General features: G+C 37.3%; 1 protein-coding gene across 6 annotated transcripts in view; it reads left to right on the top strand.

The window, feature by feature from the left end:
- PTPRN2 (protein tyrosine phosphatase receptor type N2) overlaps positions 1 to 18,369 on the top strand; it is a 620,450-nt gene that overhangs the window by 387,820 nt on the left and 214,261 nt on the right. For all 6 annotated transcript variants that reach the window (XM_052695759.1, XM_052695758.1, XM_052695760.1 and 3 more), the window contains exon 12: positions 2,351 to 2,415. In XM_052695759.1, the coding sequence (XP_052551719.1) occupies positions 2,351 to 2,415 (65 nt within the window). The remainder of the gene's footprint in view (positions 1 to 2,350; positions 2,416 to 18,369) is intronic.

Below are 18,369 nucleotides of genomic sequence, written 5' to 3'. Positions count from 1 at the left end.
TCTGACAGTTCCTGAGCTTCAGCCTTTTTAGGTTCTGATTTGATCAGTAACACAGCATGCCTTCATGCCTCTCTATTTTGGCAAAGTTCAGGTTAGAACAGCTGTCAGAGCTGTCCTTTTTCTTTTAGCCAATATCAAGAGGGAAGGGTGTGTTAAGTATGCCTTATGTATATATATCTCAAAGCTTCAAAAACTAAAGTTTGCAGGAAGCCTACAAAGAAGAGATTGGTCAAATATGTAGCAGTGAATACAAAATTCAGTAATTCAGCAGACCATATATTTCCTGTTAACTTTTCTTGCAATATAAAAGTACGTATAGGATTTAGCCTTTTGTTTACTTGTACCTCATTTATTTTACAGCCACTCTGCTGCACAGCTGTATTTGCCCCAAGTTACCAAAGAATCATTTGGTGCAGTTTTTCTGAAGGAGGCCATAGGGTTTCCAGTTCTTTTTAATCTTTTAAATTTTTGCATTTGATAGAAATGTCTTTAATGTATGTGCTGAGCTTGATTCTATCAATGCGCTAGCAGGGCACAATCCAAAAGGGAAAACATCAGTGTGGCAAATTATCTGCTATCCATAAAGCAACACAATCCAGTCCATCTCAAGGCTGAAAATCAAGCTTGTTTGCAAAGGTTAACTTTTTGGAAATTCATATTGTACAACTTATATAATATGGTCTCAAATCATGTGATCCAGCCAAACCATCCTTTTGCAGTTGCAGTGACTGAGTGTAATAAACACATACATTGTTAATGTGTGAAGCATGGTCTAAGTAGTATGTATGTGAGTGTTGTGTGTTTTTTTTAGGCTGTGATCCAGCAAACCACATGTTTGTGCTAGGGATTCTGTGTTCTCATCAGCAAAACAGCTGGGTCTAAAAGATGGACTGAGCTTTCCTCTCTATTTGCATCATGCACAATATTAATATCTTGCTGTAGGTACAAAAATTTCTCTGTATTAGATTTGCTTACATTTTTACTTTTTGAGTCTTTGCACATACAAATACTTAGAAAAATAATTCAGCGTTTTGGATATATGAGGTGAAAATGAGCCCTAATGATACAACTCACCTCTGAAATAAATGTGAGTCATTTATGTTCTACTTTGGACAAACTAAAGAAAGCATCATCTCACAATAATATTGCTCCTAAGAAATGTCTGCTATGATGTGAATTGTTCTGAATGTTTCAAACAGCTGCAATTAAATTGTATTTTTCCAAAATGTAGGAAAAATATATGAATTCTTTTCAGTATTTTTATGTAAATTTACTGTTTATAGTATGTTCTGGCACACTTCTTGTGCTTTCTGGTAGCAGTACTTCCTTCAGCTTTCTTAAATTGAGACGCTGAGTCTATCCCACAGTCCTTGTAATCAGAGGAAAGAGAGAGGTGCCTCCTGATGTGTGTAAGCTGTGTGGGATGACTCAGTGTTAAATGTTCATATCTTCCCATTGACTGCAGAGAGAACCTAGATGACTCACTTGGATTAGATAGTCAATGACTAGACAACCAAGTGAGAAGAGTTTAATAAGGCTGTAAGGTTTCGTCTCTATTAATAAATAAAACAGGATGGGTGTCTGTTTTTTGGCCATGAATCCAACTGATACAGTATGCATCTGAATGGTTAACACCTTCCTGCCCAAAACAAGGTGACCTTACCCTATACCCTCAGCTCTCATGATCTCATCCTTGATTAGTTTGGGCAATGCTAGTGCTCAAGTCCATGCAAAGGACATTTCTAGGTTATAGGTATAACCTAGTCTCAGTTATTACTACTCATATTTTGTTGTTTTTTTTTTTATACTGTTTTATTTCTGATTATTTTTGAGTGCTTTTACTGATCCAGAAACTGATAAATAGGAAAAAATCTCAATTTTAGAAAGGAAAATATTGTGCACTGCATCCTGATGTTTTGAGATAAACTATTTATCTTCCCTGCTAGGTAAAACTGTAATTTATTCTGAAATATCATACATGGTGACAGTGCTGCTGCAGTGGCAAGATGCCACACTGCTCCTTGCTTCAAGAACGACAGTGGGAAGATTCTACCAAAGAGAACTTCCTAGACACACTGTGGATGTATTAAATGTGTCATGTTCTGTATACAAGAGAGCAAGAATTAGTTTGATTTTCTTTTTCACAGAAAAGTGAACAATTAATGGTGCATTTATGCATTCAAAACACTGAATAGCAGAATGACTGGCAGGGAAAAATATTCCGTAGATGGCAAAAGTCATGAATTTATTGATGGAGGATAGGAAGGGAGGCTGGTTACACTACATGTGCTGCAAAATTATGCACATTTCAGCTATCCCATAACTCTTTCAATCTTGATTTTCCTTATAGCCATGAACAAAGAGGAGCTTGAAAAAACAACTGGGCTGAGAATTCTGCAGACTGGTGTGGGGGAGGTAAGTGGTTTGGAGGCATTTTACACTCTCAAAAACATTTTAATTGTTATTTTTTTGTTAGTTTTGGGAGGGGAGTTCTTCTGTTGTTGTTGTTGTTCGCTTTTAATGAAATCCTGGAGCTCATGAGCGTTTGTGAGCTACCAGTATGGTAGTGCTAAGGGCCTTTTTATGATACAGTTACATCTGTCAAAATACAATCTGCTGCACAAATAGCACTGTATCCCACAGAGAAAAAATACCATCCTTACGAATAAAGTGCAGCTGGCTTTAAGAAATGCAGTTTTTTGCTTTGTTGTATCACAGAAAGAAAATCCCCAAAGATAAGTGCAGCAACTGAAGTCATCATGCACAGCGACTGAAGTCGTTGCATTATTCCCCTTAGTTTTGATGGAGTACTATCTTATCTAGATCAATGAAAGTTTAAATCTGGGGTAAAGAGTCTTTAGATGTTAGAGAGAATCTGTCAGTGAATGGCTTGCATATTTTGGATGTAACTCGAAGTATAAATAAAACATGTGTTTGTTATTATGGTGATATCACTAAGCAAAAACTCCACTAAGCAGTTTATCATTTGTTAATAAAGAGGATGCTATCTGCTAAGGACAGTGTATGAACTACAGTTGATTGCTAATTCTCGTGCTAATTTTGTGTACACAGCTATCTTTTTTTCCCTTTTCATTTAAGCAATTTTGCTAGTGGTGAATACTTGCACAGCTAGACAAATAACTTTTCCTAGTGATTACATTATTCTTAGTATTAAGGACAGTAAATAACTTGTAATACACTGAAGAAATTTTAATTATTTTTTTTTTTTAAATACTGATTTTTGTTTTTATAACATTTCTGGGTTTTATCAGCTCATGCCTAAAAACTTACCTTGCCATGATTTTTGAGGTTCTTTGCATAACTTTATTCACATTATTACAAGTCCTGGTCCTGAAGAGGTATCAGCAGTGGTGCTTGGTGAGATTCTCAGGGTCAAATCTGCAGGAATTTGATATTGATAAAAACATAGGTAACAACATCAGAAAATGAAAGCCAGCATCTCTCCTTCACTGTCTCGGATTTAATTAGTTGAGATTTTCAGGGATGTGTAAACTCAAAAGCTGCGAGGGGTACCCTGCAGGATGAATGTGCACCTCATGCTGTGTCCTGACTTCAGGCCAGAGGAAGGCTTGTGTTTGTGCTATCCCCAGGACTTCTTTTCTTGAAAATAACAGGAGAACCAGGACTGGCATACACTGTGGCAGCCACATGCAGTACAAGTTTTTACTCAGAATTCAACAGTAATCTGCATGCCGATGGAATATCTCCATGTATTTTACCCAGTTCCAATAAGTGAATGAATTCCAGCTGGCTTCAAGGTCAGCTGGAAAAGCAAAATCACCAGTTTCCGTTCAGCCTACTTCTCTTCAAGCGCTTACTGTTAAATACATTGTTATCTTACATGTGGACAAAGAAAGTACTTCTGGATGTTTGAAATACAAGACATTGTCCCCTGCCAAATACACCCTTGGCCCATGTTGTAATAATAAGGTTGCTGTAACTACAGTAGTCTAAGTATGTAGTGGAGCCATAGCCTCAAGGAGTTCCTATATGTTTTTAAGGCCAGCTAATAGAACTAGGACAAATGGACAAGTTCTTCTGCTTGAGATCTCATCTGATTCTTGAGCGTGGGTTAATAAAAGTCATCACTCATGACTGTAGACCTCATCTCTTGTATATTTGGGCTATCATAATGAAAAATGAATGGTGATACTATGTGGCTTAACAAAGACTTTCACAGAAGTTTATGTTGTACACTCTGGCAAATACGTATTTTGATACGGCCAAAAAAGTGAAAATGAATTAACCAAAGGGAAGAAGATATTTGAGGCCTAATATATTCCAGGTTACATTTGAGATATGGTGATAAGCAGTGAAAGATCCCAGTGGATTGGAACATTCAGGTGCTGGATGAACATTTATTTAGCTGCTTACTTATTTCTTTTGTTATGAATTCTCCCAGCTCTGAATATTCCTGTTTGTTAGACTTTTCAGCCATGATTGTGTACATAATTAGTACAATTCTGTAGTCTCACCTACATGAAAAATAATGGGATGCAATAAACAAGTTGTTTCTTTGTTGACAGAGTATGAAATTTAGCTTGTTTTCGGTTAAACCTAACTTTGTTAATCTGCTTCTGCTGTTCGTTCTTGATTCACCCTATTATTTAACAGCACCAAAATAACAAAATAATATTTTAACATAATGGAAGAATCTTCTGTTGAGTAAGAAGTTCTTTAGCTTCACACTGTAGGAATTGTTTATATGTAGCATTGTTTATATGCAATGCTAACTGTTAATCAAAATCATGATGCTCAAAAGTACTTAGAATAAACTTTGGTTTCAGAATGAGAAATGGCCTTTTTGTTTGCACAGTAGATCAGATTCATGACAAAATTAATGGATATAAAATCTTCACTTGCGGGACTGTAAAATAAAAGGAATTGATTTTGTATAGCGTTTCATATCTGAAATAACTCAAGAGAAAAATAGTTGTGATCCTGGTGGCAAATGGAACAGCTGTGTAAACAAATGCAGGAACAGTTCTAAAGCTCAGCTAAAGTTCATGTGTTCCTCTGGATTCCTCTGGACAGTGGAGTCTGTTTTAGGCCTTGGTCTATGATTAACAGGATTTGTGCCACAGTGAGAAATGTGCAGACACTGGGCATTGGGTTTGGTGGAAGGAAACTTTCACTTCTGTGCAGAAAAGAAATGCCTCTCAGAGCTCCTCCGTCTCTCCCCCCTCCTCCCCTCTCTTTAAAGAAAAGCGTTTCACAAGCAACAACACTACAGTCACAGTCCCTGGAGGTGTTCAAGAACTGTGCAGATGTGGCACCAAGGGACATAGTTAGTGGGCATGGTGAGGATGGGCTGATGGCTGGACTAGATGATCTTAGTGGTCTTTTCCGGCCTTAAATATTCTGTGATTCTGTGATCATCATACACAAGATTTACATAGCTTCAGTGAGTCTTTTTAATGCAGTTGAAGTTAGCTGCATCGTGTCAATTTGGAGTAGGTTCTGGCTCTTCTTCAGCAGAATTAAAAATGAATCCCTTATCTGTAGGAAAAGCTGTTCACATGTCAAAATGTTGGCTTAAAAACTCTGTGCATTCTATTATAAGGTTTGAGTGATATATATATTTCTATATATTTCTTCCTCCTTGGAGATCTTCAAAAGCCATCTGGATGTGGTCCTGGGCAACCTGTTCTACATCGCCTTGCTTGAGCAGAGAATAGACCCAGAGGTCCCTTTCAACCTCATCTACTGTGTGATTCTATGATATAGAGCAGAGCATTGGTTGGAAATTAGTGTAGGTAAGCAGAGCTTTTAGGTCATTGTGGAACAACAGACTCTTACTGCTGTTTGTGCAGTAAGTCTGCTTCAGCATCTAACACTTGCTGGTAGAATATTTAGTGTTCTAGAGATCCGAAGAGTTAGACTGAAATTTGATATACTGTGTATCACTCTTAAAGAGCTAATTATTTTGTCACCCAACTCATTTGTATGGTGGCTGTTACACCAGAAAATCAGGAATAACTGCTGTAGAGAAAAACAGCCGTGATGAAGAAGTACTGCAGAAGCATGCATGTTAGCTAGTACTAACTAACTCTGACATTGTATTTGCTGAGACATTTATTGTCTATTTGGAGTTTACCAACACCTGTAGCAACTCTGAAACTTCTACATGGTAGCCTTGCAACGTTTGAGGCATTGTCATGTGTGATGTCTATGCTTCATGAATTCATTATGAGCTTCTCACGCTTTCCTGCTTATTCAGGTAAGATGAAGCTGATTTTAAAGTATTTTCTTTAGATCTTTCCCAGACAGAGTAAATCTCTGCAACCCTAAGTTCACCTTCAGGTGTTCAAGAACCTCCTATAGTTAGTGCATGTAAGACTGTGAATGTAAATGTAGAATGCATGTGTATGCATCACCATAAGAGGCATGGTACTGGTAAAAAGAAATTAACCACAGCACCTGTAACGCCATTCTCCTATCTCCCAAATTAGAATAATTGAATCATAGAATCATTTAAGTTGAAAATGGTTGAAAATACCCACAAGATCTCAGGGAGATCATTCAGTCCATGGTCACGTGGATGAAGAACTTCTTTACCAGAGCACAGCTCTGCTTGATTCCTAGTGAGCTCAGGATTCATCAAGGTTGGGATTCCCAGTCCTTTGCTGATGTCACTTCAGTGGGTAAGCTGGAATTACTTCTAAATCCTTCAGGAATTTAATTACTTCACTTTCTTTAGGCACTTTAATTATCACAAAAGATAAGTATTTTTCAGTTTGATGCCACTCTGAGTTTGACTGTGACCAAACTTTCTGTTCAAGGCCAGTTCCAGTTCAAGAAAATTTCAAGTAATGGTTCAAGTACATGGGCTAATAACTACTTGAGACCTCTTTTGGCTTTTTCAAGAAAATTTCAAAATAACAAGTCAGGGTTTCCATGGCTCAAGAAAGTGTAATAATTGAAATCAGTTTACTGGGCTAGGAGTCTGTCATTTGAATAATGAATTATTTGCATTAAGGCCTAAAATAAACTAAGGAGATGGCACTGTCTCTGTCTTGAACCAGTAGAACAGGACCCATGATGTAATACATTATTTTAAATGAACACAAAATACACTCATCATTGGAAATAAGAATGTCTTTGTAGAATACAAGTCATATTTCTCGTATTATGACTGACGTAGGAATTAGAATATTTTTCTAAACCAAGTAGAAGTAGCTCAAAATATATGTAGAAATGAACACTATCTCTATAGAAGTTCTAAAATAGAGATGTTTTGATGTTTCAGGACATTTTCACTTATAGATATTTTGATAGATCTAAGATTACGTTGATCTTACATAAGATTCGTCTTACACTGAATAAAAGCACTCTGCACATGAAAACTTTGCTTTATGGAATGTAACCTTAAGGCTATATAGACAAAAGGAAAAATTATAATTAAATGAAAAACTGTAAGTCGTACTATCTTAGAAATATTCTTGGTGAATACACAGGAAGAGTTATTTTATTCTTCACTCCTCCCCAATTATAGATTCTCTGTCACCCTTAAAAAGTCATAGATTATGTATTAAATAGAATGTTAATAATATGCAGCTTTTATGGAGTGTTACTGACAGTGAATAATATTACTATTGTAGTTTAGTGAATATACATGTATAGTAAAGTGATACTAATCAGAAGTTCTATATAGTTCTATAAAGCAGCATTTAAAAATAATGCTTCGGGGGCTTTAAGGAATAAAGCTAAACAGAACATTAAATTTCTCCAAAGAGAATGATGGAGATCTATGATTCATTTATATAAGATCTTGTATGTTTTTGCAAAATGCATTTTAACTAATATTTAGACATAATGTTAATGCTATTTATTAACTATTCATTATGGTACATAGCCCACTAGAGGGCTGCTTTTCAAACAAATTGCATTCGGAGTATTAATAAGCAGCAAAATAAAAACAAAACAAAACAAAAAAAAGCATCACATAAATATGCATCAAATGTATATAAATATAGTCATTAATTTGTTATATACCTTCTGTTACTTCATAATGTATGCAGAACACTCACAAACAGTATAAATCATGGCTCTAACTCTCCAAACATTTATCATGTGCTTAGCTTTACGTATATAGTCAGACTTCCCTTCTAATCTACTAGTAAGTTGAAATGCCTGTATGCCACTGAGACTGTCTGCTGTCACGTATCGCACCGACTCTGGCTGTGGAGGGGCAAAATTCCAATGTTTATCCCTTGTATTTGGTTTGAATATTGCATAGCAAAGGTATTTTGACATCTGAGTGACAGGTCACAGCGTCAGTTTGGAAATCAGGTGTCAGTAGTAATTTCTTTCCTTGTGCTCTGATTGTGACAACGCCCTCCACCTTCTTTGCAAATTTGCAAAGAACACGACAAGAAAATGAGGAGATTATAATGCTAAGAAAAATATAACAAACCCGATTTTCAGAGACAACTCTCAGTGCATATTGATTTATGTTTTCCTCCTGAAGTACTGTAAAAAGCACAAGTATTCAAGTGTCATGTTGGTTCATGAATTCCTTTACAGTAGCACTATGTGATTTAAAGGAGCAGGAGTGCCAAGTGATGTGACAGTTGCTATGGCAACTGCAGCAATTCAGTTTTTATTCAGTATCATGTAAAATGAAACAAGATCCTGTTTGCCTTGTGGCTTCAGGAACTTATGCATCCTACCAATGTCATTTCTTTTTGTTTCTTTTAACAGTTTCCTTTTAAAAATAGGGTGTTTGTTTTAAGGGTTTGTCTAGTTTTTAGGCCGTCACACCACTGTTTTTAAAGTAGAGTGTTCCTTAAAAACCATTACAGAAAAGAGATTTAGATGCTAGCACTGAATACATGAGCAAACTGCAGAGTAACTCTGTTTAAAAATCAATGTTATTATCTGACCTATGATTTGATGTCCTGCATTTGATGATTTGCATTCATAAAGAAAAGATGTTAAGATCTTTACATAGAAAGCCGTGCTTGTTTGTAGTAGGTATCTTACCGATTCATGAAATCCAGCATCCTCTCCCTACCAGCAGCTGGTTCTTCGTGACTCAAAGGGAAAAAAAAATCAGTGTTGTGATGGGATGGCTGGCGGAGCTGCACGTGAAGGTGAAATTCTGCTTGGCTGTCTGAGGTTTGGGCGATAGAGCTGATCAGGTATTTTGGGAAGAGAGATTCTGCCACCTCTCGAGCCTGGCACTAGATCAGGACAGGAACATGTGGACTTTGAGCAATCTCAAACATAGATTTTGTAATTGGTAAATGGAAGAGATAGTGGATCCCATTCCCTAACCATCTCTCCAGCAATTCTAGAGAGTGGGCAGTCCTAGAGGGCAGGCAGTCCTAGAAGGCGGCAAAAGTCCCCCTCCAAGTCCAAAGTCTAAGCAAGCTTCAAGGATTAAATCATGTTTTCATCAGAATTAAAGTTCGAATTGCAGTTATTGGCACAGAGTTTTTTTCTCGACTCTAGAATCACGGTGCCATTTATGGTGTTTTCTCTTAGTATCAGGCTATAAAACTTAAGAAGCAATATCCTTTCTATGAAGACTGAAGCTCAATAGCACATTCCCATTCATTCTTCTCATTCCTCTTTTACCTTGAGTCTGTCACTACGTTTCTGCCCTTAGAGGCAGTGTTGCTGTAGTTTTGCTGTGCACGCATCACTTCAGCATCCTTCAAAATGCAAAGGTTTACATAATGCACATATGACATAAACTGTAATCAGAATATTTTTTAAGAGGTGTAAGTATGAATGTAAGTATAAGGCATACTATTATATTACTTCTGTAAAAATGAGATTCTGTTTCTATTTTTCATTGTAATACCAAGGTGTTGTTCGTTTGTTTTTTTTTCAGATAAAATATCTTAAAGATTTAGTTAGGCAGATGTTTGTATTGCTTTGAACAAGCATAAATTTTGGCTTTTTTGCATTTTGGCAGATGTCATTGGCAGATAGAATTGTTGTGGGTTTTTTTCTTAGTGTTACAAATTCACTGAATTTGTAACCCAGAGCTTCTGTAGAAACATTAAGCAATGTAATGGCTCATGAGCTGCAGAACATCACAGGTCTTTTCGTTTTCTCTGTGGCACAATCTCGGCGTTGCTAGATGTTAGGCACAGGCATTGAGGAGATAACTGACCCTTTATTGCTCTCTACTGCATTTGAAGCAAAATGCCCACATCAGTAAGAAATTATGTGTGCCTATGTACTGCACACCAAGACCCGGACTGATAGGGTGTGAGCACGGCATTTTGGCATAGAAGAAAACAACTTCTGGGTCAGCATGACTGCTTTTAGCACGATGAATAGATCTGTGATAGAACCATTTTTTCAATGTGAGCTGCAGATATCAAGTGCTTGAGAATCAGAACTTGTGACAAGGAAAAGGGACGTGATTCTGTGCTGTGGAAAAATGACCTGGTCCATTAATGCCTGAGGGTCACTGCGGCTGGCAACAGAGTGAACTTCGCTCAGCAAAAGGATGTCATTCTGTGAACCATTTCTCCCTCCAGCTCTTTACCCTTTTGCAGGTAGAGCAATGGCTTCATTTTACGAACATCAGTGCTGTTTTTATGATCCTAATTTCACTTCATTGTTTATCTGTTAATTTACAGATCTTTACTCAGTGAATGCAAACAAATCCTGGTCCTCAAAGCTCCACTAATGCACAATGTTCAAATTTTAATTTGCAGTCTATTTTAGATTATGGTGATGAAAAACAATATTTAATCCCTTGTTAACACATGAATAAGCGGAAACTGTCATTTCCCACCAAACAATAACGGGATTATCTCAAGAACTGTCAGTTTATGTGAAAACATTATGTTGCCCAAATTTTCATAAAAATTAGCAATGGGTAATATTCAAGATCAGAGCAATGGAAAGAGGGAAATCTGCATTCATGGTAATAAATATTCATATTTGTCTGCTCAGGAGATGAAAATCTAATCAAGGGGCTATTGATGCGCTGGCTTTTTTTTTTCGTTTTTTTTTTTTAACCAAGATGTTTCATCTAAATTGGGTTTGATATGGAAATTAGTCTCACTCCAAGTCCTCCAGGCCATGAGCATGCTGGGATAATACTGGAGGTGTCCGGCACGTCAGATGTTGCTGCTGGCGTCTGCTTTTACAGACAACAAACACAATAAAATAAAATAAAAAATTGACAACATCTCAAGGGTCAACCTCCCAGCGGCTTAGGGTGTTGGATTGGTTTTTCCCCCTTAAACATTTTAATTTTATCCCAGTTAAATCCCCACTACTGCAGGGTTAAAACTGTGGGCATTTTTTTGCTTTTGTTGACAATTACCATAAATCAGAAGATGCTCTGCATGGAGCTTAATGAAATATGTATGATCTAAAAATGGGAAGAAGATAAGTGTGGTGTGTTGCTGTAGGGTTTTGTGTGTATATCTATGTATCTGTGCGTTCATATGCACCACCTGAAGAGCTCACCCTTCTGTCTATTTTGAGTGTTCTGTGCTGAATGGGAGAGTCCAGCAATTAACAGCTGGAGAACAAAATAGGCTCCTTACAGTAAAAAAGGTTTCACATGAATAAGATGTTTTACAGTTTACCCCAAAAGTCGAAAGAGAAAGTCGAGTGCTCTCTATGTCAGCTAATATATTCATTTAAAATACTTGTCGTTAAAATGTTCATTAAAACATATTTCTTGATACTAAAGTTTTTGTCTACAATACTACTAAAACATTCTCCTCCAGCATTGCCTTCAAACAGCAGTGTTTTTCTTGACATACTTCTTTCTATTTTTACTGTTATTCTACAAGTACAGATGGTGTTTTCCAGCGGTCTGAACAAGGAAACTCAGTAGTTGTACATAGTCTGCTGTCCTTCCTTGAATTTTCAGGGATTTTTATGACCTAGCTTTTAAAGGAAATATATCATTAAGGTCCTGATCTTCCAAATAACTACACCTATGTGAGCACATTCTTTAGTAGGAGGGTGTTTTATCTTCTTAGGTCTACTGAGCAGAGTTGTGGGTGCTGCTGGACACTGGCAGTATCTTCTAGCTAATGATCACTCACTGTGTACGCACAGGTAAGGGATGACGCTGTCCTTTTAAAACTCCAAATGCTGTCAGTAAGTTTATTTAACTCCTGGAGACTTTGTGCTACATAAGGTATGGGGTTTTTTTTTAGATTTCAACCTGGACAGCAGTCATATCAATGGCATTCAGTTGTATTGCCTGAAGCAGGAGAAAGCAGAAAGGAAAGATAAGCAGGGACTGCTCTGAAAGAAAGGATATGCTTGCTGACCAGGGAAGGAGAACAGAAAATATAGATATTACTTGTTGGGGATGTTGCATCCTTTTATCTACACCAAATAGAAATAAGAAGATGTACTATTTTGGTATTCCAGTAATTGTGCAATAAATCATTGATAGGTAAGTATAAACAGCCTGTAGAGATTGGTTTGCATGTATTGGCAGACCTGATATCTTTTACTGTACAATCTGTGCTGGCATCTTTGTCCAAGATGTTTTTCAGAGACTTTATCTTCCTACTCAACTCCCTTGCCAAGCTTAAAGAAAAGAAAAAAAAAAAAAGAAATACATGTGGCATATATAGCTGATAGTTTTTTGGCAGCAAACAGGTATCTTGCACACAGGAGCTGGATACTATAAGGTAGTTCAGTATTTCATGAGAAATCCTGAAAGAAAGACACCCTGATTATTTCTTGCTACATGCATTAGCAAGACATGGGTTTGAGAGTATTTAAATTCCCTTCTGTAACCCATTTGACCAGAGTGGTGCTCAAACCAGAGCTATCTTTTCTTCTCTTTGCCTTCTCTTTGCCTTTCCCCAAGACATTCAATTGGCTCTGTTAAGCTACTGTTGTCTTCTAGTGCAGACAGTCTGCATTACGATGGGGCAGTACTACTTGATTCAAGTTCTTTATTTGCTTCACTTTCTTACAGGCATTGCTACTAATGTTAATGCAAAAAAAAAATATATGCTTAATTATGGAGAGAACTGGGAATGCTTCATATGCAACAAGTAACTTTGGGTACAATAGATGAATATTCAGGGTAAATGATCTAATCCATTATAGTGGCTTCTATTGCAGTTTGTCTCCAGTAGAGACAATGATTGTGTTGTATTGGTTAGAAAAATACTAAGCAACAATACATCTCAATGTAGTATCTGGAGAAAAGCAATGCAGTACTACTTGTGAGCAACATATACAGCACTGAGTATCACACCAGTAACCTTTACAACCTATTGTAGCTACTTAAGGTACTTAGTAGTGAATACAGACCTCCACAATCAAAGGAGAGACATCAGGTGCTCCACAGCCCTCAGCTTGGGATACAGATCCCTTTTCTATGCTGCTTCATACTGACTATTGAAGTAGCACAGTCAGTTTAAAGATGGATGCTCTGATTTTCCCCACAAAAATACCATGCATACAAATTTCGTTCTGTACCAAACTGATATTTCTCTGCACAATTCATTTAACTGAAGAATTTTTTTTTAAAAATCTGAGTTGCTTTGGTTTAGAGGGCCATTATGGTAATGCTTTCTAGGCAGGATTAGGAACATACTGGGTGTGTTCTCACACAGACTGACAGGAAAGCCCTGCCTTTGAGTGATCACATGTAATCGCTCAGAAAGTCTAGAAGAGAAAGGGAATAAACATTGTCACTTTTCTTGTTTTAGAAATAATTATCTGAGTTATAAAGATATGAATTGAAAATTGCCCAAACTTGAAAACAAGTCTGTGAGAAATACCAAAGCCCAAACCAGTGCCTGAACCAGACACTTACCTTCCCTGGCCATTAGTATGCAATTCCAGGAGCATCAGGAAGAAAGCTTATCTTCATACTTGACTTAACAAAATGTTTTAATAATCCTAGCTGTGAAATGCTAGGAGCTGATCTTTGATTTTACAATAAGAGACAAAGTGGCTGCAGTGCAGTATGGTATGTAAATTATATGCAAAGTGTATTGGTATGCAAATTTGAATGCTAAAAGGAAAATCATTCTTCTTTAAACCGGAGGGTTCTTTGACTATGGAAGCCAAAATCTTTGTTAAAAAACAAATTGGCAGGATTTCATTACATTTTTAAACATATTTGTCTCTTATTGCAAAATAATTTCAAATCTTTTCTAAACATTCTCAGTTTCTTTGCTGATACCAAGTGTCCCAGCTTGAGCAGTGCGGTTGGGCCAGATGACCTGCAGTAGTCCCTTCTAACATTAACCATGCTGTTATTCTGTGATTCTGAGAAGAAAACAAAATCTGTTGGATAACTGGATAACATCTAAAGAGGATACCAAACAAAAAAAAAAAGAAAGAAAGAAAGAAAAAAAGAACAAAAAAAGGAAAAAAGAAATGTATTAATGTGTAAAGTTTTGAACTGTTAATATATGTCTTTAATATATATTGGTATTTCTCTTCAGTAGTCAGGGGATATTCGAGTGTAGTTCACGAACTCATTGGTCAGTAACATCCACATTGATTAATGCCATATTGTACTTGCTGTTTAGAATCCAGTAGACAGCAAAATGTTCATTGGTATATTGCCATAGTGACCTTTGGAAACATCAGTGGGCTGATATAGAATATTTCAGGAACAGGTAATATTCTTAGACCATGACAAGATACAACTAAATGTTTCTCTGGCTGTCCAATTACAGAATGGGGCTATTAAGCATATTTTGTTAGCTGAGACAAGAGAAAATAGAAGAGTAGTAGCTGTGGCTGCTGTCTTTTCTCTGTGTCTTTGGTTGTGTTTTTTTTTTTCGTTTTGTTTTGATTTATTTTTTTTTGGTTTTTTTTTGAGCTTTGTTTTCTGCCAGACCAATAGCCTATGGCAATGGGCTTGGGAAGTGAAACTTTTGCTAAGATTAGGGAATGTGTGGAAAACAATGTGTGAAATTCTGATTTGACGAGGATGAACAGACTGGTGAGGGCATGGAGACATGTTGTGAAGTGAAGCTATTTGTGCCCAGTGTGTCTGGAAAAAACCCTATAACAATGGAAGTGGAAAAAGATCCCAGTCAGGAGACAATACACTGCTGTTCTCGTCAGTGAATGAAGGAGGTGTGGAGTCTATTCTGCCTTTTTCAATTACTGGCAGATTATATTAATTTATGGGAGTGGAGTGGTGTGTGTGTTGTGCTCTGGGGTGATTATCCTTGCGAGACTGTAAGTTCAACAGTTGTCATGCAATTTGGAGCTGCAGACTGGCAATTTTCGTAATTGAATCTCAGGAAATAAACAAAATATGGCAACTTGATACATTTCAAGCAATTAAATTTCTGCTTTATCCTGGGGTCTCCCAGATTTGCTCAGACAAATTTTCTCACTGATTGGTAATGTGAATAACCTCCAGAAAATGGGGGAAGGCAGCCACTTTTATGTATACAGTAGCACAGTGCTGTATTGTATTGGCACCTAGCCTTGAATTAAAATAAAACATAGTCTTAGGAATATGCCATCAGACCACACATCAGGAGAGCAGACTTAGAAAAAAATTGTATCAGCTACGGTTTTCTTGGCTCAGGGGATGTGATACATCAGTTATTTGCAATGTAGTAGTTTTGCTCTCCTGCTCAATTCATTCAGGATGTAAGGTTTTCCGAGTAAGGTCTCTTCCGTGTTGCTTGTCCAATGTCCATATCTTTATTATTAATTACTATTAATTACTACTATGTGTAGCTCCAGGGAACTGCCAAACTGGCTGCCCTCATGCTAAAGACTTGATGGATAAGTAATAAATACATAGAGTTTTGCTGGGTTGTTTTCCTGAGAAGGTGAATGATAAATTCAAGTTATTTCTTCAGTACAATTCTGTTCATTTGCAGAAACTGTTCTCCATATCTGCTTCACAGGGCATTGGAGGACATGCAGTTGCAGGTACCCAGTTTCCAGTCTCTCAAGTTCACAAGAATAGCTCCGACTTTTTCCAGAGCATTGAAAACAGCATAAATATGAGCGAAGAGAGGCTCGCAGATTCCAACACTTCCCTTTTCCAGTAAGATGTGAGCCCATTGATTAGAAAAGTCTATTAGTGGCTACCCTTATCTCCTCAGCTTAGTTGTACAGACATTTAACTGAATCATCTATGATTGGAGTGTAGTCAACTGAGCTTTGTAATCAGCAAAGTCCAGCTATGATTGGAATTGCCTTCTGTTTCCAACTACTGATTACAGGGAAAGCCAAAGGCTTGAGTTGCATACTTAAGTGGGATTTAGTTTAAAAGCTAAGATTTAGTAGGTTGAATCTCCAGTAGATCTGAGGTGTCAGAATGATTCTGTCATACAAATAACAAGTTGAAGTTGGGATATCAGAATTTGCCTTGATGTGTAGTGTTGGTTGAAGATTTGAATTGTACAAATCGTGTTCATCTTTCTCCACATTGGTTTGATGAGTCCCAAGTATTTCCAAGTGTGATCATCAGCCATTTGAGGCTATCCTTGACAATGTAAGCATGGACACTGTTTTTGCAATGCAGTATGTGAGCACTCTGAGCTGGAGCAGTCAGATAATCAAAGCCCAGCAGATCTCCTAGTCTTTCTACATTTCTGAAAGGCCATAAGAGGCCATTACTACTCTGTTCCCAAGACTTGGTTGAGGTGATTCCTTCAAATGGTTGAAAGGGTCCCACTGTGGAATGCATTTCCCTGGGAAACAGAGGTGAGACTTTGAATGTGAGGGAAGATGAACACTGACTTAAGGCTGCACCATGTTATTCTGGACCAGGTTGGATCTTGATGCTCCAGGATCTTGTTACCCTTAACCTACCTTGAAGGGCAACCTTGTGAGACTCTCTGGCTCATGTAGTGAATATAGAATCATAGAATTCCATGTGGTGAATATTCATATAACCATAGAATCTTTAGGGTTGGAAAAGACCTTTAGGGACATCTAGTCCAACCGTCCACCTACCACCAACACTGCCCGCTAAACCACATCACTAAGTACTACATCTACACGTTTCTGAACCTCCAGGGGTGATGACTCAACTACCTCCCTGGGCAGCCTGTTTCAGTGCTCAACCACTCCCACTCTTTTAGAGAAGTTTTTCCTAACATCCAGCTTGAACCTTCCTGGCACAACTTGATAGTCTACATCAGATTCATAGCTGATTCCACTTCTAGTAACCTGAAGCCCTCTCTTTACAGGCAACAAATTGCCAAATAATAACTTATGAAACACAAAGACAATAAGGATATCTTTCTTTTTTAGCTGATATTGAAGAATGGCTCGAGGGTAGCCATGCTGTGACAGGGCACTTTGCAAAAAAAGCAGAAGGCATCTGCTGTAACTAGAGGATGCTTCCTTCTTTTCTTTTCCTTTTTACTTTTTGTTAAAGATGTATGACATCCCAGTCAGCACAGCTTGCAGTATGCCTTTGTTTTACAAATTGGAAAAACAAAACAAGCTGTTTCTCAATATAGTTGTTGGGCAGTTTGTTGCATCAAGCTGAGAGCAATGTATGGCATGGGAAGAGCCCTGGCTGATAGCAGCAAAGGAAATGTGTGACTAGGTTACAAGAACAGTTGTGTCACTTGTAGTGTATGAGAACAACTATGTTTCTATTTAGGTAGTGTAGAAAACCCTGGTGTGTCCCCTAACCTCAAAGCTAACTCACAAGAAAAATATGATAATGTCATCTCTTGTTTTGTTCTTTCTTTCATACATACAATCGTCAGTCTGTATCCGTTGGTAGATACTGCTGTCTCTATATAAACTCACAGACATAGAGAAGCCCAGGACTGGGTTGTGCTCACACCAAACCCATAACCTCAAACGTTTGAATGGGAAGTTGTAGATCCTGTAGGCTGTCTGGATCGGCCAGAAGAGGGAGACAACTTACACACATTGTAAAAATCATAACTTTAGAGCAGAGAAATAGGTTTGAATATCTCTGAATTCATTTTAGAGTTTTCTGGAGACAGCCTCATTTTCCAGGGCAAGGAATAACATTAGAATTCATTACAGGAGACCAAGCAAGTCTATTTGGTGAAATAGTTTGTGGAGACACTGGGGTAAAAAAAAAAATCAAATATCATTTTCTGTGAGTTGTTTCCATGTAATTCTTCATAATGGAGTCATTTTTTCTTCCCTTTTGTCTTGGTTTGGTTTTCTATTGTTATATTTATTCATTTATTTTATTTCAGAACAGGTGAGGCTATATTTCCTCAAAAACTGTTAACTGATTTGGCTTTTTATTTCACATTAACCTAGTAAAGCAAAATCAGGGAAAATGTTCCTCAAATAGAATTGAATACGAGTTTTTTTCAAACTCGTAACTGCAGTAGTGTGAAAGAGAGTAAAAAAAAAATATATTAAAAATTGTGAAAAAACAATTCTACTCATTTCTGCCAGTAT

The sequence above is a fragment of the Tympanuchus pallidicinctus genome, unplaced genomic scaffold, assembly GCF_026119805.1.
Source record: "Tympanuchus pallidicinctus isolate F22 unplaced genomic scaffold, pur_lepc_1.0 scaffold3, whole genome shotgun sequence".
Classification (NCBI taxonomy): Eukaryota; Metazoa; Chordata; class Aves; order Galliformes; family Phasianidae; genus Tympanuchus; species Tympanuchus pallidicinctus.
This window is presented reverse-complemented; position numbering and strand designations above follow the sequence as displayed.